Raw genomic sequence first — 23,103 nt, forward strand, 5'->3', positions numbered from 1 at the left:
TAAGTGATCTTCCCACTGTAGCCTCCCAAGCAGCTGGGACTACAGGAGCATGCCTCACCACCACACTTGGATAATTTTTGTTTATTTTTTGTAGAGATGAGGTCTCACTATGTTGCCCAGGTTGATCTTGAACTCTTGGATTCATGCAATTCTCCCACCTTAGTGTCCTAAAGTGCTGGGATTATAGACGTGAGCCATGCAGCCCATGAACTTTTTTTTTTTTTTTTTTTTGAGATTTGATCTGTAGCCAGGCTGGAATGCAATGGCGAGATCTCGGCTCACTGCAGCCTCTGCCTCCTGGGTTCAATAGATTCTCCTGCCTCAGCCTCCCGAGTAGCTGGGACTATAGGCACACGCCACCACGCCCAGCTAATTTTTGTATTTTTAGTTTTACCATGTTGGCCAGGATGGTCTCTATCTCTTGGCCTTGTGATCCGCCTGCCTCAGCCACCCAAAGTGCTGGGATTACAGGCCTGAGCCACTGTTCCTGGCATGAATGCCTTTTAGATGCTTTTTTTTTTTTTTTTTTTTTTGAGACAGAGTTTCGCTCTTGTTACCCAGGCTGGAGTGCAATGGCGCGATCTCGGCTCACCGCAACCTCCGCCTCCTGGGTTCAGGCAATTCTCCTGCCTCAGTCTCCCAAGTAGCTGGGATTACAGGCACATGCCACCATGCCCAGCTAATTTTTTTGTATCTTTAGTAGAGATGGGGTTTCACCATGTTGACCAGGATGGTCTCGATCTCTTGACCTCGTGATCCACCCGCCTCGGCCTCCCAAAGTGCTAGGATTACAGGCTTGAGCCACCGCGCCCGGCCTTAGATGCTCTTATTCTGTCTACCACATCCATATATTTACTGTTTTTGGTGATCTTCATTTCTTCCTATAGATAGTTGGGTGTCTTATTTATTTATTTATTGAGACAGAGTCTCACTCTGTCACCCAGGCTGGAGTGCAATGGTGTGTCTCGGCTCACTGTAACCTCCACCTCCTGGGTTCAAGTGATTCTCCCATCTCAGCCTCCTGAGTAGCTGGGACTACAGGTGTGTGCCACCACACCTGGCTACTTTTTGTATTTTTAGTAGAGACAGGGTTTCACTTTGTTGGCCAGACTGGTCTTAAACTCCTGACCTCATGATCCGCCTGCCTTGGCCTCCCAAAGTGTTGGGATTACAGGTGTGAGCCACTGAGTCCAGCCTATTTTTATTTTTTGGCACAAGGTCTCACTCTGTCACTCAGGCTGGAGTGCAGTGATAACAATTACAGTTCACTGCAGCCTCAACTTCCTAGGCTCATTGATCCTCCTTACCTCAGCCTCCTGAGTAGCTGGGACTACAGGTACACACCACCATGCCCAGCTAATTTTTTTTTTTTTTTGAGATAGGATCTCGCTCTGTCACCCAGGCTGGAGTACAAGGGCATGATCTTGGCTCACTGCAACCTCCACTTCTTGGGCTCAAGCAGTTCTCCCACCGCCTTCCTAGTATGTGGGACTATAGGCACACCCACCATGCTCAGCTAATTTTTGTAGAGATGGGTTTTCACCATGTTGCCCAGGCTGGTCTTGAACCCCTGGGATCAAGTGATCTATCTGCCCACCTCTGCCTCCCAAAGTGTTGGAATCATAGGGATGAGCCACCAAGCCTAGCCTGTCATTTTTTTTCTTTCTTTTTTCTTTTTTTGAGACAGAGTCTTTCACTGTTGCCTGGGTGGGAGTGCAGTGGCACGATCTCGGCTCACTGCAACCTCTGACTTTCAGGTTCACGCGATTCTCTGCCTCAGCCTCCTGAGTAGCTGGGATTACAGTCGCACACCACTACGCCTGGCTAATTTTTTGTATTTTTAGTGGAGATAGGGTTTCACTATCTTGACCAGACTGGTCGCAAACTCCTGACCTCTTGATCCACCTCCACTGCCTCAGCCTCTCAAAGTGCTGGGATTACAGGCGTGAGCCACCACGCTCAGCTGCCTGTCATTTTCTTTAGTGTAAAGAATTTTCCTTCGTATTTTAAGTCTGGTGGGGCTGAATTTACTGTTTTTGTTGATTTTAAATTGTCTGTATTTTGTTTTCATTTTATGATTTAAAAATTAAAGGCTGGGCCGGGCGCGGTGGCTCAAGCCTGTAATCCCAGCACTTTGGGAGGCCGAGGCGGGTGGATCACAAGGTCGAGAGATTGAGACCAACCTGATCAACATGGTGAAACCCCGTCTCTACTAAAAATACAAAAAAAATTAGCTGGGCATGGTGGCGCGTGCCTATAATCCCAGCTACTCAGGAGGCTGAGGCAGGAGAATTGCCTGAACTCAGGAGGCGGAGGTTGCGGTGAGCCAAGATCATGCCATTGCACTCCAGCCTGGGTAACAAGAGCGAAACTCCGTCTCAAAAAAAAAAAAAAAAAAAAAAAAAAATTAAAGGCTGGGCACAGTGGCTGATCCCTATAATCCCAGCACTTTGGGAGGCTAAGATGGGAGGATTGCTTGAGCCCAGGAGTTTGAGATCACCCTGGATAACATACTGAGACCTTGTCTCTACAAAAAATCAAAAAATTAACTAGGCATGGTGGTGCATGTCTGTGGTCTCAGCTACTTGGGAGGCTGAGGTGAGAGGCTTGCTTGAGCCCAGGAGGTCAAGGCTGCAGTGAGCTGTGATGAGCCACTACACTCCGGCTTGGGTGACAGAGCAAGACCCTGTTTAAAAAAAAAAAGGCCAGGCGCGGTGGCTCAAGCCTGTAATCTCAGCACTTTGGGAGGCCGAGGAGGGTAGATTACGAGGTCAAGAGATTGAGACCATCCTGGTCAACATGGTGAAACCCCGTCTCTACTAAAAATACAAAAAATTAGCTGGGCATGGTGGTGTGTGCCTGTTATCCCAGGTACTCAGGAGGCTGAGGCAGGAGAATTGCCTGAACCCAGGAGGCGGAGGTTGCGGTGAGCTGAGATCGCGCCATTGCACTCCAGCCTGGGTAACAAGAGCAAAACTCCGTCTCAAAAAAAAAAAAAAAAAAAAAAGACCTACTGTAATGCCACATCATCTCAATGTAACCATCACCCCAATTTTCATCCCAGGTTGGGCATGGTGGCTAAGGCCTGTAATCCCAGAACTTTGGGAGGCTTAGGCTGAAGGATTACTTTAGCCCAGGAGTTTGAGACCATCCTGAGCAACAGACCCTCAATTCTACAAATAATTAACAAAATTAGTTTGGTATAGTGACATGTGCCTATGGTTCCAGCTACTTGAGAGGCTGAGGTGGGAGACTGTTTTGAGCCTGGGAAGTCAAGGCTGCAGTGAGCCGTGATAGTGCCATTGAACTACAGTCTGGAAAACACAGTGAGACCCTCTCTCAAAAAAATTTTTTTTTCTTATGCCTTTTGCAGAATCTTCCTCTGAAGAATAGCTTTTGTTCTATCAGGAACCTAACTTGGCTAGATTTTTAATTCCAAATCAATCATCTCCAGCAGAGGGCAGAAGCTAAAATCATCACCCAGTTCTACCTTCTAGTTGCTTTTTTTTTTTTTGCTGGGTTTCTTGGTGTTAACCCTGCACAGGTATACGTAAGCTGTCAACCAAGGAATTGGGGGACTTGTCTTACCCAAATGTTGGGGCTCGCCCCCTTTCCTTTTCGGGATTTCTCCTGTAACTTTTTGGTTGCTCTGCCAGCCTCAAACTCTGTTCTCTTACCACCTCAAAGTAATAAGGCTGTGTCTTCCCACCAGAACTCCTTGCAGATTATGGAGTGCCCTAAGCAAGAGGCCACAGCTTCCCTAATCTCACCAGTTGCAGTTGTTCTTTAAGGGTAGACCCCCTTCTAGAGCCTGCCTACATTTGGCCACTGTCCAGTGCCTTCAAATAATTGGTTTTACAAAATATTTTTTTCCAGGAGTTTGTAATTGTTTTTTGTGGGAGGGTTAATCTGACTAAATTTATTTGCTATTACTGAAAACTAGAACCAGAAATACTTATTTATTTTGAAATGCTCTGTCATCCCGGCTGGAATACAGTGGTGTGATCTCGGTGCAACCTCCACCTCCTGGGTTCAAGCACCTCTCCTGCCTCAGCCTCATGAGTAGTTGGGATTACAGGTGCCTGCCACCACAACCATCTAATTTTTGTACTTTTAGTAGAGACAGGGTTTCACCATGTTGGTCAGGCTGGTCTCGAACTCCTGACCTCAAGTGATCTGCCAGCCATGGCCTCCCAAAGGATTAATACTTAATTAAAACGATATTTATCTCCAGAATTCTTTGTTTTGAGATAGGTTCTTGCTCTGTTGTCCAGTGGCACGATCGTGGCTCACTGCAGCCTTGACTTTCCAGGCTCAAGCCATCCTTCCAAGATCAGCCTCTGTAGTAGCTGGGACTACAGCTGTGCACCACCATGACTGCCTAGTTTTTCTGTAGAGATGGGGTTTCTCCGTGTTGCCCAGGCTGGCCTGGAACTCTTGGGCTTGAGCAATTCTCCTGCCTCGGCCTCCCAAAGTGCTGGGATTACAGGTGCGAGCCACCATGCCCGACCTCGGAATTCTTGATAACCCTGTGAGGATGGCTTGAGCTATATACTAGGTGTGTGACCTTGGACAAGTTACTAGCCTATCTAGGCCTGTTCCCTCACTTACAAAATGGGGATAAGAATAGGCCGGGCGTGGTGGCTCACGTCTGTAATCCAAGCACTTTGGAGGCCAACGCGGGCAAATCACCTGAGGTCGGGAGTTCAAGACCAGCCTGACCAACATGGTGAAACCCCGTCTTTAAAAATAAAAAATAAAAAATAAAAAAAGAATAAACCTACCTCATAGTCATGAGCATTACATTAATTGTTATATCTAAGAAGCTCAGAAACGCCTGGTGTTAAATGCTATATATATATCCTTATTATTATTAGGGAGCACCTAGGTTGTGCATGCCACTGTTGAGTGCTTTACACACATTGTCAGAACAGCCCTGTGGGGGAGGTACTATTATAATGCCACTTTAGATATAAATAAACTGACGTTTTGAGAGATTTGATGATTAAACCTCTGACTCCAAACACCACTCTTCCTTCAACGCGGTTTGGCCTAGGCAAGGAAGGCAGCTTCTTTCAAGACACCCCTGAACGAGAAAGTCGCGTTATCCGGGGGCTCCCACTGGCCGAGCCCACTACGTGGCAGTCTGGGCCGAATGCCTGAGGCCTGACTCCAACCCCCACCCTCCGCTCTAGACCTGGCACCACGGTAGACGCGATCCAAACTCCCAGAAATGTGCTGCCTTTCATAATCCCCAGCTGTCCACAACAGGTAGTACCTCCCCCGCTGCTCAATGTGGCATAAATCGTCCCTTCTACAGCTGCGGGACTACAGGAGCCGAATTCCCCCTCGCAAGCAGTAATTTCGCCCCTCCCCGCCCCGTTCGTCCAGTCCAGCTCTTCTCGCCCGGCCGCTCCCCACTGTTGGCTCCGACCCGCCGCCCCAACCCGCCCTGCTCCTCCAGCTCAACCGCTCCTCACTGTTGGCCCCACCCCCACCAGGCCCCTACCCACCTCGCTCACCTGCCCAACCGCCCTCCGCTGCTGGTCCCGCCCTCCCGCCTAAGTCACGCCTCCTAGTAGGTCAATTTAGCTTCTCCGGCTCCAGAGCCCTGACTCGTCATTGGGCGCAGCACTAGTCCTGCCTCTTCGTTGGGTCGCGAGCGCCGAACTCATCGAACGCAGCCAATGGCTGATACGACGGCAGCGCGGCGGGAGGTTCGATTGGCTCGGTCTTGGCGGGTCGGTAAGTCTTGGCGGCTGTTAACGCGCGCTTTGGGAAGAGGAAGGTTGAGAGAGACGTGGTGGGGTCCGCGTCCAACTCTTTCGCTCTTTTCAGCTCCTCCTGGTATTCCCCTCTTAACCTGGGTCTTTTACAGGGCTTCCTTTGTGGCTTCCTGCTCGACCTTCCTGTGTCTGATCTTGGTTTCTATCTCCAGCCCTGGGAAATCTCCTTTCTTCGGACTCACTCCCCACCCAGGCTTTGGACTTTCACCACAGTGTCTCTCTCCTGGCCTGTGATTACCCACTCCCACCCCTACTCCGCCTCGCCGCGCAACTACCTCCTCCACCTGGACTGGGACCATCATCCCTACTCCACTCCGCCCAGTCTGGGACTCCACCTGCCTCCTCCCCGAATCCCACACTAATCTCTGCTTGGTCTCTTCCTCTTTGGCCTAATCTAGCCTTGGTTTACTGGCGACGGACACTCTCACAGTTTACCCAAACCACCGTTCCTGGATGGATTCGCGCCATCCATGCCCCCTCTTTAATTAGCTAGTCCTCTCAATAATGTAGCAGCCCCTTCTACGGATTAGACTCTGGTCCTGCACTCTTAGCCGCTGCCTGCTTTTGACCTTTGGCTCATGGGTACTTGACGTTTTAAGCTCCTAGGCCCAGTATGGTAAGTGTGGGCCTGGGCGAGACTGGAAGCAGCCCTGGGTCAGGGTCTAATAGACCTAGGCTGCAGGATCCGTGCAGGCACTCAGTTTCCGTTCTCTGCTTACAGAGGAGGAGCTTAGCTCCCAGCCAGCTGGCCAAGAGAAAACCGGAAGGCAGGTCCTCTGATGATGAAGACTGGCAACCTGGCCTGGTGGTGAGCACTCAAGGGGACAGGGAAGGTGGGTGGAGCTATTTGGGCAGAAAGGAAGCCAGGACTTGGTTTCTAGGGTTACATAGCCGACTCCATGAGTACTTACTATGTGCCAGGCATTGAACAAGGTTAGTAAAATCTTTGTCCTCAGGGTAGTCACTAGAAGCTGATATAGCCTCACGTTTCCTGGTGGGAAAAAGTATTCTAAAGCAAAGTAGCCGGTTGAATTGGACCTTTCGACTCCATTTGGAAAAAAAGGGCTACACAACAGCAAGTAGCAGCCTGCTCTTTTGCTCTTTGTCCCCTGCCCAGTGTAACAGAACAGTAGAGTGTTCTGGGCCTACCTTAGAGTCCTGGGCTCACTTGGGCCTGTACCTGACAGGTTGTGTCCTTCCAGTCAGTCCTTCCTCATACTCAAGTACAGTATATTCTACTTTAGGCTGGGCCCTGTGCTCTGCTTCCTGTTTTGGAGGCTTGTTGGGGCTGGCTATGGGCAGGACCTATGTAAACCAAAATAAATAGGAGAGTGCAGCATGGACTTCAGAGAATAAGAGCAGTTCAAGAAGTGGGGGCTTTTGGCCACTGGAATGTTGAAGGAAGGGATCAGAGAACTAGAAGTCACTTTTTGGCAGGAGCAGTGTGCGAATAAGGCTTGGGGTGGGGGGTGCTGGTGTTTGTTTCAGGTGTGTCTTATAGGATCACTGAAGCTTCAAATATCTTGGCAAGCTGGTACAAGTGGGTTCTTGCCTAATGGCTTGGTGGGGCTTGCTCAGTAGTTGTACTGTGGTGTGCAAGGGGCTCCTCTACCTGTGAAGGAGGCACATTGGCTGCCCCTTGCCATGAACATGGGTCTCAGACTTGAACTTGAGGCAGCATTCTCTGCAGCTGGGTCTGCTGTCAGTTGCTGATTGCCCGAAGAGGCCAGTGTCCTCACGGCCTGAGTGGGGAGTGGCCTCAGTGGCCTGGGAGTTGAAGGCAGCTGTACTCTTGCCCCTTGAGAAACTCAGGAAAGTGTTCGGTTGCTCAATCACTCTGTGGAGCTTTTGGAATGAAGCTTTGGGGCCACCAGGACTCCATGCTGTTGGTAGACTTGCTCTTCACAGGCCCATTTTCTTGACCTCTTCCATTGCCCACCTCCCTCAGTTTAGGCAGGTTATTTAACCTCATTAAGCTCCAGTTTTCTCACCTCTTATGTAAGGATAATAAGTCATAGAGTTGCTGTGAAGATGATACACTATAACGTGTGAAGAATTTAGCATAGTGCCTGGCACTTAATAAGCACTTCAAGTATTAGTTGCCATTATGGTGATTTCTGTGGTCTTCTAGACTTCAGCTTTCCCAATTCTCTCTCCTAGACTCCTAGGAAACGGAAATCCAGCAATGAGACCCAGATCCAGGAGTGTTTTCTGTCTCCTTTTCGAAAACCTTTGAGTCAGCTAACCAATCAACCACCTTGTCTGGACAGCAGTCAGCATGTAAGCCAGAACTGCCACCTGAATGTGTATGTCTGTGCTGTCTGTGCCCAGTCGCTTTGCCTAGGTTGATTCCTTCTAATTCCTTCCTGAAATAGCTTTTTCACTTGTTTCTCACAAAGTTATTGGAGGAATTCTACTAGAAGAAACAGCCTGTTGGAAAGCCTGGCAGCAATAGAGGCAGGTCCCGAAGAGAGTGTGGGGAGTTGGGGGATGGTGGTGAGAGATGAGAGTTGGAGAGCTATGCAGAGGCTGAGAGTGGAAGGCCTTTCAGAAGCCATGCTAAGAGAGTTCGGACTAAGGTCACTGAAGAGCTTTAGTGTTTTAAGTAGGGGTGAGTGGTAACAGCAGCATAGCATATCTATTGGATGGAGAGAGACTGGGGGTAGGGAAGCTAGTGAGAAAGCTATTGCAGGTGGCCAAGCAAGAGAGGATTATGGCCTGGCCACGGGTTTTAGGAGAATGGGGAATGGGAAGAAGTAGGGGGATCTTGAGAGATACTTAAAAATTACAAGTAGAAAAACTTGGGATTGATTACATGTGGGGAGAGGGGAAAACTGAGGATGAAGTTGAGATTTTAGACTTGGGTAAGGTAGATGGATGGTGGTGCCATTTGCTGAGATAGGGAACACACAAGAGGAATAGCAGTTGATGGAAGGGAGATGGCAGGCATCATAGTCAGGCCCATGAAGGTGAATGTATTATACAAAAGCTATTTTAATAGCAAAGTTGCAGGAATAGAACAGAAGATAGACAACATTAAAATTGTGCTTGCAGGCTAGGCATGGTGGCTCATACCTGTAATCCCAGCACTTTGGGAGGCCGAGGCAAGAGGATCACTTGAGCCCAGGAGTTTGAGACCAACTTGAGCAACATAGTGAGACCCTGTCTCTAAAAAAAAATAAATAAATTGGCTGGATGTGGTTGCATGTGACTGTAGTCTCAGCTACTCTGGAAGCTGAGGTGGGAGGATTGAGCTGAGGATGTCAAGGCTGCAGTGAGCCATGATTCTGCCACTGCACTCCAGCTTGAGTGACAGAGACCTTGTCTCAAAAGGAAAAAACACTTCCATATAGGAAAATTCAGAAAAAATATAATTAGTGGGTAGAATCTACTGTATAAGAAGGCTACTAACACTGTTTAGTTGCTGTCAATAAGAAATAATATTTTTAAAAATCCATTTATTTGTTTATTTAGAGACTGAGTCTTACCCTGTTGCCCAGGCTGGAGTGCAGTACTGTGATCTCAGCTCACTGCAACCTACACCTCCCAGGTTCAGGCAATTCTCCTGCCTCAGCCTCCTGAGTAGCTGGGACTACAGGGGCGCACTACTGTTCCAAGGTAATTTTTTTGTATTTTTAATTGAGACAGGGTTTCACCATGTTGGCCAGGTTGGTCTTGAACTCCTGACCTTGTGATCCACCCGCCTTGGCCTCCCAAAGTGCTGGGATTACAGGCGTGAGCCACTACACCTGGCCTTGTCCATATTTTAACAGTTTTTTTTTTTTTTTTTTTTTTTTTTTTTTGAGGCTGAGTTTTGCTCTTGTTACCCAGGCTGGAGTGCAATGGCGCAATCTCGGCTCACCGCAACCTCCGCCTCCTGGGTTCAGGCAATTCTCCTGCCTCAGCCTCCTGAGTAGCTGGGATTACAGGCACGTGCCACCATGCCCAGCTAATTTTTTGTATTTTTAGTAGAGACAGGGTTTCACCATGTTGACCAGGATGGTCTCGATCTCTTGACCTCGTGATCCACCTACCTCAGCCTCCCAAAGTGCTGGGATTACAGGCTTGAGCCACCGCGTCCGGCCTAACAGGTTTGTTTATAATTGTTATAAAATTGAAGTGCTGAAACGTCTTCACTAAAACATTTTGACTTATATTAATGCTTTACATCCCTGTATTTATATTAAGAATTCACACAAAAAATGAAAATGGAAAAACTGCAATCCCTGATTTCTGTTCCCTATTTTTTTACTCACAGTCATACACTTTTGTACCTTTTTTTTTGGAGACAGGGTCTTCTGCTGTCATCCAGGCTGGAGTCAGTGGTGCTTTCTTGGCTTGCCTCCTTAATTACCCCAATTCTCCTTCAGCTGGAGCTTGGTGAGCTAACACTGGACTGAGAGAGCAATGGTGGTGTTTAATTCCTTTTAAAATCAGAAGAAAAAAAGTACATAGTAATCCAGCCTGGATTATATTATTATATTTCTTTTTATACCAACACAATCTTTTTTGTTTTTGTGTTTTCTTTTTTTTGAGATGGAGTCTTGCTCTGTCGCTCAGAATGGAGTGCAGTGGCGTGATCTTGGCTCACTGCAACCACCGCCTCCCAGGTTCAAGCGATTCTCCTGCTTCAGCCTCCCAAGTAGCTGGGATTACAGGCGCATGCCACCACTCTCAGCAAATTTTTGTATTTTTAGTAGAGACAAGGTTTTACCATGTTAACCAGGCTGACCTTGAGTGATCTGTCTGCCTTGGCCTCCCAAAACGCTGGTATTACAGGCATGAGCCACTGTGCCTGACAATTTTTTTTTAATGGAGGAAGAGGCCCAAAAGGCAAAAGTGCTTGGGACCCACTAAAGTCATAGTGTGGCCTTGGAGATGATTTTAGCCTTAAACATGATGATTTTGAAGTCCCTGCAGGATATCTAAGTTTGGTGTCATTTGCAAATATGGATGTAGAGTAAGGTATAACTAGAAATACATTTGGGAGTCATTAGCATGGATATATTTTATACCTGGTAAGTAGATTGGTGAATGTGTAGTCAGAAGATCTGAGGACTAAACTCTGAGCCCTGGAGGGAACTGACTTTTTTTTTTTTTTTTCCCTGAGACTGGATCTTGCTGTGTCACCCAGGCTGGAATGCAGTGGTACGATCACGGCTCATTGCAGCCTCAATCTTGGGCTCAGGTGTTGCTCCGACCTCAGCCTATGGAGTAGCTAGGATCACAGGCATGCGTCACCACACCTGGCTAATTTTTAAATGATATGTGGAGACCAGGTCTTACTATGTTGCCCACGCTGATTTCACACTCCTGGGTTCTAGCAATCCTCCTGTCTTGGCTTCCCAGAGTCCTGGGTTTACAGATGTGAGTCACTGCAGCTGGTTGGGAGCACTGAGCTCGGGGTGGGGTGAGGGTTACAAGGCAGAGGAAAGTCCCGGTGTGGTGGCTCACGCCTGTAATCTCAGCACTTCGGGAGGCTGAGGTGGGCAGATCACGAGGTCAAGAGATTGAGACTATCCTGGCCAACATGGTGAAACCCTGTCTCTACTAAAAATACAAAAATTAGCTGGGTGTGGTGGCACGCACCTGTTGTCCCAGCTACTTGGGAGACTGAGGCAGGAGGTTCTCTTGATCCCAGGAGGCGGAGGTTGCAGTGAGCTGAGATTGCGCCACTGCACTTCAGCCTGGCGACCAGGCGAGACTCTGTCTCCAAAAAAAAAAAAGGCAGAGGAAAAAGAGCTTATTAGGATACTGAAGATGAGTAGTGTCATGAAAGTCAAAGGCAGAAACTATTTGAGAAGGAGTGGCCAGCTTTGTCAAGTAAGATACGTGTCCATTGGAATTATGGTCATATAGGCCATTGGTGATCTTGTCCAGAGTAGAAGGGGTAGAAGACAGGGAGAGTGGAAGGTAAGGAAGGGGAGCTATACAGCTTTTACTAGAAGTTTGCCTGTGGAGGAGAGAAGATAAGGAATCAAAGGAATTTTTTTTTTTTTTTTTTTTTGGAGACGGAGTTTCGCTCTTGTTACCCAGGCTGGAGTGCAATGGCGCGATCTCGGCTCACCGCAACCTCCGCCTCCTGGGTTCAGGCAATTCTCCTGCCTCAGCCTCCTGAGTAGCTGGGATTACAGGCATGCACCACCATGCCCAGCTAATTTTTTGTATTTTTAGTAGAGACGGGGTTTCACCATGTTGACCAGGATGGTCTCGATCTCTCGACCTCATGATCCACCCGCCTCGGCCTCCCAAAGTGCTGGGATTACAGGCTTGAGCCACCTTGCCCGGCTTTTTTTTTTTTTTTTTTTGAGATGTAGTCTCAATCTGTCATCCAGGCTGGAGTGCAGTGGCACAATCTCAGCTCATTGCAGCCTCCGCCTCCTAGGTTCAAGTGATTCTCCTGCCTTAGCCTCCCAAGTAGTTGGGATTACAGGCACCCGCCACCACACCCAGCTAATTTTTGTATTTTTAGTAGAGATGAGCTTTCACCATCTTGGCCAGATTGGTCTTGAACTCCTGACCTCGTGATCCACCACCTTGACCTCCCAAAAATGCTAGGATTACAAGCATGAGCTACTGTGCTCGGCAGGCCATTCCATTTTGCAGGCTGAGCTCTCAGACATTTTTTTTTTTTTTTTTTGAGACGGAGTTTCGTTCTTGTTACCCAGGCTGGAGTGCAATGGCACGATCTCAGCTCACCACAACCTCCGCCTCCTGGGCTCAGGCAATTCTCCTGCCTCAGCCTCCTGAGTAGCTGGGATTACAGGCACGCGCCACCATGCCCAGCTAATTTTTGTATTTTTAGTAGAGACGGGGTTTCACCATGTTGACCAGGATGGTCTCCATCTCTCGACCTCGTGATCCACCCGCCTCGGCCTCCCAAAGTGCTGGGATTACAGGCTTGAGCCACCGCGCCCGGCCGCTCTCAGACATTTTTGGCCAGTGGTCTCCACATTGTTCCTTGCCAGTTATGCAAACCTGTAGTTCTCCCTGTAGAACCTGTGGCTCCTGGGTTCTATTCAAAGTCTTTTTAAATTTGGAGCATAAATTCTTGGCTACTCAGAGCCTCAGATATAGCCTATACTGATGGAAACTATTTCTGTTTTAGAGTTGATGCCAAATTAAAAAGAAAATTAGGGTCCATCTCCTTTTCCTCTTATTTGACTTAAGAGTAGCTTTTTTTTTTTTCCCCCTTTGAGGCAGGGTCTTGCTCTGTCATCCAGGCTGGAGTGCAGTGGTGTAATCCTAGCTCACTGCAGCCTTGAACTCCTAGGCTCAAGTGATCTTCCTGCCTCAGCCTTCTGAGTAGCTGCGACCATACGCCACAGTGCCTGGGTAATTTTTAGATTTTGTGTAAGGGGTGGGAGGGTCTTACTATGTTGCCCAGGCTAGTCTCAAAATCCTGGGCTTAAGCGGTCCTCACACCTCAGCCTCCCAAAGCACTGGGGTTATAGGTGTAAGCCACTGCACTGGCCAAGGATCATTTTTGTTAGCATTTTTCATAATGATTATCATTGTTATTCATAGTTATAATCATGCTAATTAAAATAGTAAAGGCTGGCAACTATGGCTCATGCCTATAATCCCAGCACTTTGGGAGGCCAAGGTGGGAGCATCCTTTGAGCCAGGATTTAGAGACTGCAGTGAGGTATGATCACCACTACTGTACTCTGGGTGACAAAGTGAGAACCTGTCTGTTAAAAAAAAAAAAAAAAGTCAATAAAGGATTTTATTCAGATGCTAGGAAATTTGCAAATAAACAATTTGCCAACCTTGCCCTCATGTTATTTAGTCTGATGTTGTCATGTTATTTAGTGTGATAATGAAGTTCATTTCTCCATACTCCTTTTCTGTCTTCTAATATCACAAAAAATATTCATTATGTTTTTTTTTTAAATTTAAAGTACATTTGAGGCCAGGTGCAATGGCTCATGCCTATAATCCCAGCACTTTGGGAGGTTGAGGCCAGCAGATCACTTGAGGTTAGGAGTTTGACACCCAGCCTGGCCAACATGGTGAAACCCTGTTTCTACTAAAAATACCAAAATTATCTGGATGTGGTGGTGTGCGCCTATAGTCCCAGCTATTTGGGAAGCTGAGGCAGGAGAATTGCTTGAACCCAGGAGGTGGAGGTTGCAGTGAGCCAAGACTGTGCCATTGCACTCCAGCCTGGGTGACAGAGCGAGACTCCATCTCAAAAAAAAAAAAAAAACCCAAAAAATAAAGTACATTTGAGTTTTTAGACATTTATGATGTGTGAAGAAATGAGTCAGAATACAAAGGTAAAAATATCAAGGTAAGCTTGCTTTTTTTCTATTAGATTACATTTTTTGCTAGAAGGGATATTTTTTCATTACTGCTTTTTTCACTAATATATTCCTATTACAACTACCTTTAGGGTTTCTTTTTATTTCTCTTTGGTCTCTCTTGGGTTTCAGCTCTGGTTTTGTTGAGGTTCACAGGCTTTTACAATTCCACAAAGGGCTCAGGTGTGTGTGGACCAGAACTTCCATGGGAGCTGTCAGAGTTACCTCTGTGTTCATTTTCCTGCCTTCTCCTCTGCCCTTACCCCAACCCCATAGCACATGGAATAATGCTGGTTTCAGGCAGAAGTGCTTGTACAGAGGCTTCTTACAGGCCCTTAGGTGGAGGCACCAGTGCTACCTCTCTAGGACCCACATATATCTACCTGCTGTCACCCTTGTCCCACTTGCTTTTTCTTAGGGTTGGGCTTAGTTTCGCTCTCATGTCCCTTTCTCATGTTCCTTCTCTTGTGCCTTACATGGCAGGAAGCTAATGGGTCTGGGCTGATCTGCATGGCTGCACTCAAACAGAGTGGGTGGGAGGCCACATTGCCTACTTAGTATAAGTAAAGGCCCTAGAACCAAGAAAGTCCTGCATCTGTAATGGCTGTATGACTTGAGAAAGTAACTTTATCATGCTGAGCCTCAGTTCGCTCATCTGTAAAATGGGAACACCAGGAATATACCTTCCTCATGCAGCTGTTAGGAAATTGTAACATGAATGAAAGAGGCTTAGTTCTGTGTCTAGCATACATTGGTAGCCATCATTATTTTTATGTATGTGTATATATACATATATGTATAGATAGAGTTTTTTTTTCTTTGAGACGGAGTCTTGCTCCATCGCCAGGCTAGAGTGCAGGGGTGTGATCTCAGCTCACTGCAGCCTCCTCCTCCTGGGTTCAAGCAATTTTTTTGCCTCAGCCTCCCAAGTAGCTGGGGCTACAGGTGTGCGCCAGCTAATTTTTTGTATTTTTAGTAGAGACCGGGTTTCATTATGTTGGCCAGAATGGTCTTGATCTCCTGACCTTGTGATCTGCCCACCTTGACCTCCCAAAGTGCTGGGATTACAGGCGTGAGCCACCACACTTGGCCTTTATTTATATTTTTAAATATATATTTTAAAAATAGGCCGGGCGCGGTGGCTCAAGCCTGTAATCCCAGCACTTTGGGAGGCCGAGACGGGTGGATCACGAGATTAAGAGATCGAGACCATCCTGGTCAACATGGTGAAACCCCGTCTCTACTAAAAAAAATACAAAAAATTAGCTGGGCATGGTGGCACATGCCTGTAATCCCAGCTACTCAGGAGGCCGAGGCAGAAGAATTGCCTGAACCCAGGAGGCAGAGGTTGCGGTGAGCCGAGATTGCGCCATTGCACCCCAGCCTGGGTAACAAGAGCGAAAACTCCGTCTCAAAAAAAAAAAAAAATAGAGATGAGATCTTGCTATATTGCCCAGGCTGGTCTTGAACTCCTAGCCCTAAGTGATCCTCCTGCCTTGTCCTCCCAAAGTTTTATGATTACAGGTGTGAGCCACCATGCCTGGCCTGCTGTTGTTAATATTATTTTATTAATACTATGGCTCCCATTTATCCTACTACCACTACTCTTCGATGAGCTGTTCAGTTCCCAAGGAGGCTGATGTGAGTATGAGATATATGAGGCAGAACTGATGTGGCCAAAAAAAAAAAAAAAAATAGAATTGTGAGGTATGCTTGGGAAGGTGTAGCCCTTTATAACAGTGGTTAAACCCAGACATTAGAATTCTGTGGTTACTGGGATTGACTAAGTCTGTGGTATTTCCTTCCCAAGATGCTGCAACCTAGGGAAGAGCTAGGTATCCTCACTGGCATGGTCTTTAATGAGTGAATGGGTTCTAAGCCTTGTGGGTGACTGAAGCTGGACACGTCTGCTGTCCCTGGATATTTGTAGAACCTTACATAAAGCCTCGAAGATGGAAGCTGTTGTATAAAACCTAATGTGAAGCATATAATACTGTCCCATAACATCTCCAATCAGTTTTGAATCCCTGTTTCTACTTTCTTTTCAGGAAGCATTTATTCGAAGCATTTTGTCAAAGCCTTTCAAAGTCCCCATTCCAAATTATCAAGGTAAAATGGAGGTTTTTTTCTGTTTTTAAAATCAGTCATATGTATGTGTGCCTGAATAAATTAAAAACCTGCTTTTGTAAATATAATCTTAGCTGGGAATTGAAGGTGCCAGTCCAGTGGTGGCTGTGTTTGGGGTGACCCTCCTGAAGCCTGCATGAAAACTGTGTTAGCTTCATTAAGAGCTGCCAAAACTAACTGCCCCTCATCTTCTTGATAAGAGGTGTCCCAGTGCTCAGAATGCTCCTGGTGGGCCAAGATGGCTGATGGACCTAGGCTTCATGCAATATAAGTGCATTCAGTAGCATCTCTTAGGAGGCTGACTGTGTGGGAGGCCTAGATTCTGTAAGGTTTTTCCCTTATGTCATATGTAGGGTAAAGCATTGTGCTAAAACTGGGGCTTGGAGGAGTATGGAGGCCAGCTTTCTTTTTTTTTTCTTCTTTTTTAAAAATTTAATAGAGCCTGTAATCCCAGCTACTCAAGAGGCTGAGGCAGGAGAATTGCCTGAACCCAGGAGGCAGAGGTTGCGGTGAGCTGAGATCGCGCCATTGCACTTGAGCCTAAGTAACAAGAGTGAAACTCCGTCTCAAAAAATAAATAAATAAATAAAATAAAATTTAATAGAGATAGGATTTCACTATGTTGGCCAGGCTGATCTTGAACTCCTGGGCTCAAGCGATCCTCCCACCTTGGCCTCTCAAAGTGTTGGGACTACAGGCTTGATACACTATGCTTGGCTGTGGCTAGCTCTCAGGAGCTCTCAGAAAGCTCCCTTTAAAATTTTCAGGCCTTCCCAGGATTTCAACGCCTCCCAGGAGTTGAAATTAACCAGATCTAGAACCTCAGAAGTTTGTAGTTGAATGGGAGAAATAAAATGGGAAAAGCTCCATTTCAAATCAGAATGGGGGCTGGGCACAGTGGCTCATGCCTGTAATCCCAGCACTTTGGGAGGGCGAGGTGGGCGAATCACCTGAGGTCAGGAGTTCAAGACCAGCCTGGACAACATGGTGAAACCCGTCTCCACTAAAAAAATAGGAAAATTAGCCAGGCATGGTGGCAGGCGCCTGTAATCCCAGCTTCTTTGGAGACTGAGGCAGGAGAATTGCTTGAACCCAGGAGGCGGAAGTTGCAATGAGCCGAGATTGTACCATTGCACTTCAGCCTGGGCAACAGAGTGAGACTTCATTTCAAAAAAAAGAAGAATGGGAAGATGGTCATGTAGAGATGCCTAACTGAGTTTGGAGGCATTATCAGAGAGAAAGGGTCGTGTGGGAGCTCAAGAAAGGTTACGTGAAGGACAGGCATTTGAGTTGGGCTTGCTGGAGCTCCTGAACATAGAGAGGTTCAGGTGACGGAATGATTGTTGGTTTGTAGGTCCTCTGGGCTCTCGGGCATTGGGCCTGAAAAGGGCTGGGGTCCGCCGGGCCCTTCATGACCCCCTGGAGAAAGATGCCTTGGTTCTGTATGAGCCTCCCACACTGAGCGCCCATGACCAGCTGAAGCTCGACAAGTACGTGCATTGGTATTTCCTAAGCAGTTCTGGTCCTCTGTACATGCACACATACTTGGGAGGGCAGAGGGTATTTTGATGTGATTTCTCTAGGATTGACCTATGTTTTCAGAGAGTAGATGGTTGGGGAAGGAGACTACCTGGGGAAGAGTCTGTGGTCATGTCCAGTGAGTGGGCATTCCTCATCCCCTCCTGTCTTCGAGGATGCTCATTCACAAGGAAGAGTGACTGAGGTGATGACATAGGAAACCCATCCCTCTCTGCTAACTTTCTAACTCCTAAAGCAGGAACTTGATATGGTTTTGTGATTTATCAGCCAAGAAGTTCTTCTCAGGCAGTTTCCTCTGTTGCGTCTGGATCCGCAGGACACAGCTTCCTGAGGGTGTTCCCTTGCCCATGTCTGACCACCCTGTTTTTTTTGCCGTGTTTTCTCAGGGAGAAATTCCCTGTCCATGTGGTTGTTGACCCTATTCTCAGTAAGGTTTTGCGGCCTCATCAGAGAGAGGTAAATGAGGGTGAGGGGAACGAAGTGTGGGCCAGGGGCTGAGCCTGGGAGACTACCATCCCTGGGACAGCAGTAGCGTAGGTGCCAAGTGGACTGAAGGCTTTTATTCTCTAGGGAGTGAAATTCCTGTGGGAGTGTGTCACCAGTCGGCGCATCCCTGGCAGCCATGGCTGCATCATGGCTGATGAGATGGGCCTGGGAAAGACGCTGCAGTGCATCACATTGATGTGGACACTTTTGCGCCAGAGTCCAGAGTGCAAGCCAGAAATTGACAAGGCAGTGGTGGTGTCACCCTCCAGCCTGGTGAAAAACTGGTACAATGAGGTTGGGAAATGGCTCGGAGGGAGGATCCAACCTCTGGCCATCGATGGAGGATCTAAGGACGAAATAGACCAAAAGCTGGGTATGGCTATGCTCTCCTACACAGCCTGCTGCTTTCTTTCTTATGTGTATTCTCTTATGGCCAGGGTCGAGGGCAATGCAAGGGTAGAAGAATAGAGAATTTCCATAGAAAATGGTTGAAGTGTAGTCAGTTGTTTCTAGGCTAAATTAAAGAACTGTCAAATTGTTTTGGTTTTCTTAAAAAGATTCTGAATGGTTCCCTCGACACCTTTTCTGTTGTAGAAGGATTCATGAACCAGCGTGGAGCCAGAGTGCCTTCTCCCATCCTCATCATTTCCTATGAGACCTTCCGCCTTCACGTTGGAGTCCTCCAGAAAGGAAGTGTTGGTCTGGTCATATGTGATGAGGTACTTGACTCTCAGTAGTCTGGGTGGTAGGAGAAAATCAGTCAAAATCTCTTCACTGAGTATTGCCCTAAAAGGGCTGTGCTAGTCGCTGGAGAATGCTGAAGACAGGATGCTGCCTTGGAGACAAGTGACAAGAAGAGCCTGTGATACCAAGATACAAGATACTGTCTGCCAAAAGAGGGCTTAAACAATGCTTAGAACTCTGAAGGACAGTGAGATGCTGTGGCTAATTGACTCTGTTGCCTCCAGATAGTATTCCTAGACTAAAGAAGGACCTTGAAGGATGGGTAGCAGTGTTTAGAGGATATAAATCAGAAAGTGTCTGAGACAAGTCTCAATTTAGATTTATTTTGCCAATGTTGAGGATGCTCTCGGGAAAAGACACAAGCTACAGTAGGATCTGTAGCCTATGTTTTTTCCAAAGAGGTTTTTGAGGACTTCAGTATTTAAAGTGGGGTTGGGCACAATGTGATTCCAGCACTTTGGGAGGCTGAGTTGAGTGGATCACTTGAGCCCAGGAGTTCAAGACTGGCCTGGGCAACATGGTGAAACCCCACCTCTACTAAAATAAGATACAAAAAATTAGCCAGGTCCGGTGGTGTACCTGTATTCCCAGCTACTTGGGAGGCTGAGGTGGGAGAATCAGCTGAGCCCGGGAAGTAAGCTGAGATTGTGCCATTGTGCTCCAGCCTGGGTGATGGGAGTGAAACCCTGTCTCATAACACAGAGACACACACAACCCTGTCTCAAAACACACACACACACACACGGCAAGAGCAGGCAGGAAGGAAAGAGGAGCCGTCAGTTATACATTCAGCTCAATAAATCTGCATTTTACATAAGGTTAAGTAAATAAAGAGTAGAGGAAGAAGTCAAATGTACATTTGTCTGGGAGGGAGGATTTGTAGTCTTGTCTTTGTCCCCTACCTGTAACGATAAGCTGTTCATTTACATCGTCAGAGTGAGGGAGGCCACCTGGGAGATACATGGCCTTCTATCTCTGGCTGTCTGTTTAGGAATGAAAGGAAAGGCAGTTTTTTGCATGACTAGTTCCCAAGCTTAACTTTTCCCATTGGCATAATTGAGTCTTTGAGGATTAGCCTGAGATTTTATTTTCCTTTCACAGGGAACAGGTGCTAAAGACCTTTATTCATATCCTGGCTCTGCCACTTATCAGCAGTGTGACCTTCATCAAGTTACTTTACTAGCTGAACCTCTGTCTCTACATCAGTATAATGGGGTGATAATATCTGCCTTATAGGATTATCGTGAAGATTAAATGAAATGATTGAGAAAAAGCTCTTATCGCAGTGCCTGGTATGTCATAAAGCCTTGGCAAATGTAAGCCCTTGTGGTTATTCTAGGTTGGGGGTACTTGCATGAACAAAAGCAGAGATGAGAAAGTCTATACACCTTATAGTAGTTTATGGCAACTCCTAGTTCCTTTTCTCTGGAACTAAGGGAATGTGGCAGTAGTTACTTCCTGGTCTTTTCTAGTATGTGTGAGTGGCAGTAGAGAGGCTAGTACTTAGGAAGCAGTGAGGGTGGCTGGGAGCTTCCTACTATAGAGAATTTTCCAAGACTTCCCAGTGAGCTTGGTGGCCCTGAGGCTGCAGCCATTGTTTGCAACTCCTGGGGAGAGTTAAGGTCTTTTGTATACCCCTGAGGTACTAGTGGAGAGGTGGCTGAAAGACTTGGACCTATCTGTCAACCAGTTGGCAGGCTAGGCTCAGCTCTGGGTACTATAGATTAGCCAGTTGCCTGAGGAACCTCAGAGAGGGGACAGAGGGAAAAAAAGCTTACTTTTGGGTGTCATGCTTTCTAGTCGTGAGCTATTTTCTAGTCATTCATTGTCTGGCTGGTCTTCAAACTCCCAACTTCCTTGCAGGAGTAAGGAACTGACCAGGTTGAGGTGAGGTATGCATGTTACTGCCCTGTGGTTCAGGGCCCTGGCATCTGCTTCATCACTGTGGAGGGGGACTGTGCCAGGAGCCGGGTCCAGAGGCCAGAGCATTGTCGGAGAGAAAGGCAGCCTGTAGCTGTTGAGCCTTTGAGGATTAGGGAGGATCTAAATTTTTTTTCTACTTTTTTTTTTTTTGAGGCAGAGTCTTGTTCTGTTGCCCAGACGGAGTGCAGTGATGTGATCTTGGCTCACCACAACCTCTGCCTCCTAGGTTTAAGTGATTATCCTGCCTCAACCACTGGAGTAGCTGATACTATAGGCATGTGCTACCACTCTGGCTAATTTTTGTATTTTTAGTAGAGAGGGTTTCACCATGTTGGCCAGGCTGGTCTCGAACTCCTGGCCCCAGGTAATCCGTGGCCTCAGGTAATCCATGGCCTCAGCCTCCCAAAGTGCTGGGATTACAGATGTGAGCCACTGTGCCCAGCCTTTTTCTACTCTTCAGTGTTTTTTTCTTTCCCGCTCTGTCATGTTTTATGAGTTGGCTCTGGAAGGCACAGGGATGAGGCTGCCTCTTATCACACTACAGCCCTTTGGCTGTTTATCTTTCTACTAGTTTACCCTTTATTCTGTCAGCTGTCAGAAATCTGAGGAACCAAAAGTCCTGAAAAGATAGTCATCTGACTCCAGGATGGGAGAGGGTTTGTCCTTTTTAGACCCTGGAAAGGGAAGGTGCCATTTCAGGCTTTCACGTTCTCAGCTCCCACAGCGGCTTTCTCCTAGCTAATGCTTTTTGCTGGAACACAGTTTTTTATAATAACTTGTCTGTGTAAAATCTTTGATCCTCAATCAAAAGACATGGGATCAGCTTTGGCTTTGCCACTTACAAGCATGACTTTACACAGATGAGACTGTTCTGAGATTTTTTTCTTCATCTATAGAGTGGATGGCACAGGGGCTACTCAGAAGGGATATAATCCATATCAAGAGAGGATATATGAGAGTACTTTGTACAAGTGTATGAATAGCAGAGGGATTGACCTCATCATCATCTCAGTCTTAAAGATTTGGAGACAAACTCAGAGAAGTGTGTGGTGACTTACCCAGGTTTGCCCTGCGAGTACATAGTAAGCTGGAATGTGAATGCAGCTGTGAGATTCCAAGTCCTGGCTCTTTTTTCTATCCCTTTTTCCTTTGGATGCTTGGTGTAGGAAGAAGCTTGACTCGAGTATGGAAGGGATGTATCTCTGCTCCTCATTGAGACCCACGTGGATCCTTAGTGACTGGTGCAATAGGGAGCTGGGTTGGCTTTCTCTTCTACAGAGACAGATAGGATAGTGTGGCAGCCCATTTCATTTGTTGGGTTATTTATTAAGTGCCTTTTATGTGTCGGACCCTGGAGATCTCATGATGCAGGGAGCTTCAGTTTAGAGGACCTAATTGTTAGTGTCCATTTCCCCTGGACGTGTTGGGTGATTCTGACTTTCAAGTCTCATTTCCCTCTTCAGTTCAGAAGTCTAAGGCCTTTTTTTGGGTTAGTGCTTAGAGCCTCTAATAATTAATATTTTTTTTGGCCGGGCGCGGTGGCTCAAGCCTGTAGTCAGCACTTTGAGAGGCTGAGGCGAGTGGATCACAAGGTCAAGAGATCAAGACCATCCTGGTCAACATGGTGAAACCCCGTCTCTACTAAAAATACAAAAAATTAGCTGGGCATGGTGGCATGTGCCTGTAATCCCAGCTACTCAGGAGGCTGAGGCAGGAGAATTGCCTGAACCCAGGAGGTGGAGGTTATGGTGAGCCGAGATCGCGCCATTGCACTCCAGCCTGGGTAACAAGAGCGAAACTCCATCTCAAAAAAAAAAAAAAAAAAAAAAATTTTTTTTAAATTTCTAGGACAAACACAGTGGCTCACACCTGTAAACCTGGGACTTTGGGAGGCTGAGGTGGGCAGATCACCTGGGGTTAGGATTTCAATACTAGCCTGGCTGACTTGGTGAAACCCCGTTTCTACTAAAAATGCAAAAGTTAGCCAGTCATGGTGGCACATGCCTCTAATACCAGCTACTTGGGAAGCTGAGGCACGATAATCACTTGAACTGGGGAGGCAGGCACATGCCACCACACCCAGCTAATTTTTATATATTTCTAAAATTTATTTTTATTTATTTATTTATTTATTTGAGACGGAGTTTCGCTCTTGTTACTCACCCAGGCTGGAGTGCAATGGCGTGATCTCG

At 47.0% G+C, this 23,103-nt stretch overlaps 1 protein-coding gene across 4 annotated transcripts in view; it reads left to right on the top strand.

Annotated features, from left to right (window-relative positions):
• Positions 1–2,861: 2,861 nt before the first annotated feature.
• Positions 2,862–23,103, top strand: part of RAD54L (RAD54 like) — a 35,272-nt gene continuing 15,030 nt past the window's right edge. Inside the window, exons 1-8 of one of the 4 annotated variants that reach the window (XM_074380751.1) lie at positions 2,862–6,402; positions 6,508–6,594; positions 7,947–8,066; positions 16,141–16,201; positions 17,574–17,709; positions 18,145–18,214; positions 18,329–18,617; positions 18,839–18,963. In XM_074380751.1, the coding sequence (XP_074236852.1) occupies positions 6,400–6,402; positions 6,508–6,594; positions 7,947–8,066; positions 16,141–16,201; positions 17,574–17,709; positions 18,145–18,214; positions 18,329–18,617; positions 18,839–18,963 (891 nt within the window). In that variant the 5' untranslated portion in view covers positions 2,862–6,399. Of the gene's footprint in view, positions 6,403–6,507; positions 6,595–7,946; positions 8,067–16,136; positions 16,202–17,573; positions 17,710–18,144; positions 18,215–18,328; positions 18,618–18,838; positions 18,964–23,103 lie in introns of those variants that run through there. The other 3 variants (XM_074380750.1, XM_003936883.4, XM_074380752.1) reach the window with 3 other exon arrangements.

Source organism: Saimiri boliviensis, chromosome 11, assembly GCF_048565385.1.
Source record: "Saimiri boliviensis isolate mSaiBol1 chromosome 11, mSaiBol1.pri, whole genome shotgun sequence".
Taxonomy (NCBI): Eukaryota; Metazoa; Chordata; class Mammalia; order Primates; family Cebidae; genus Saimiri; species Saimiri boliviensis.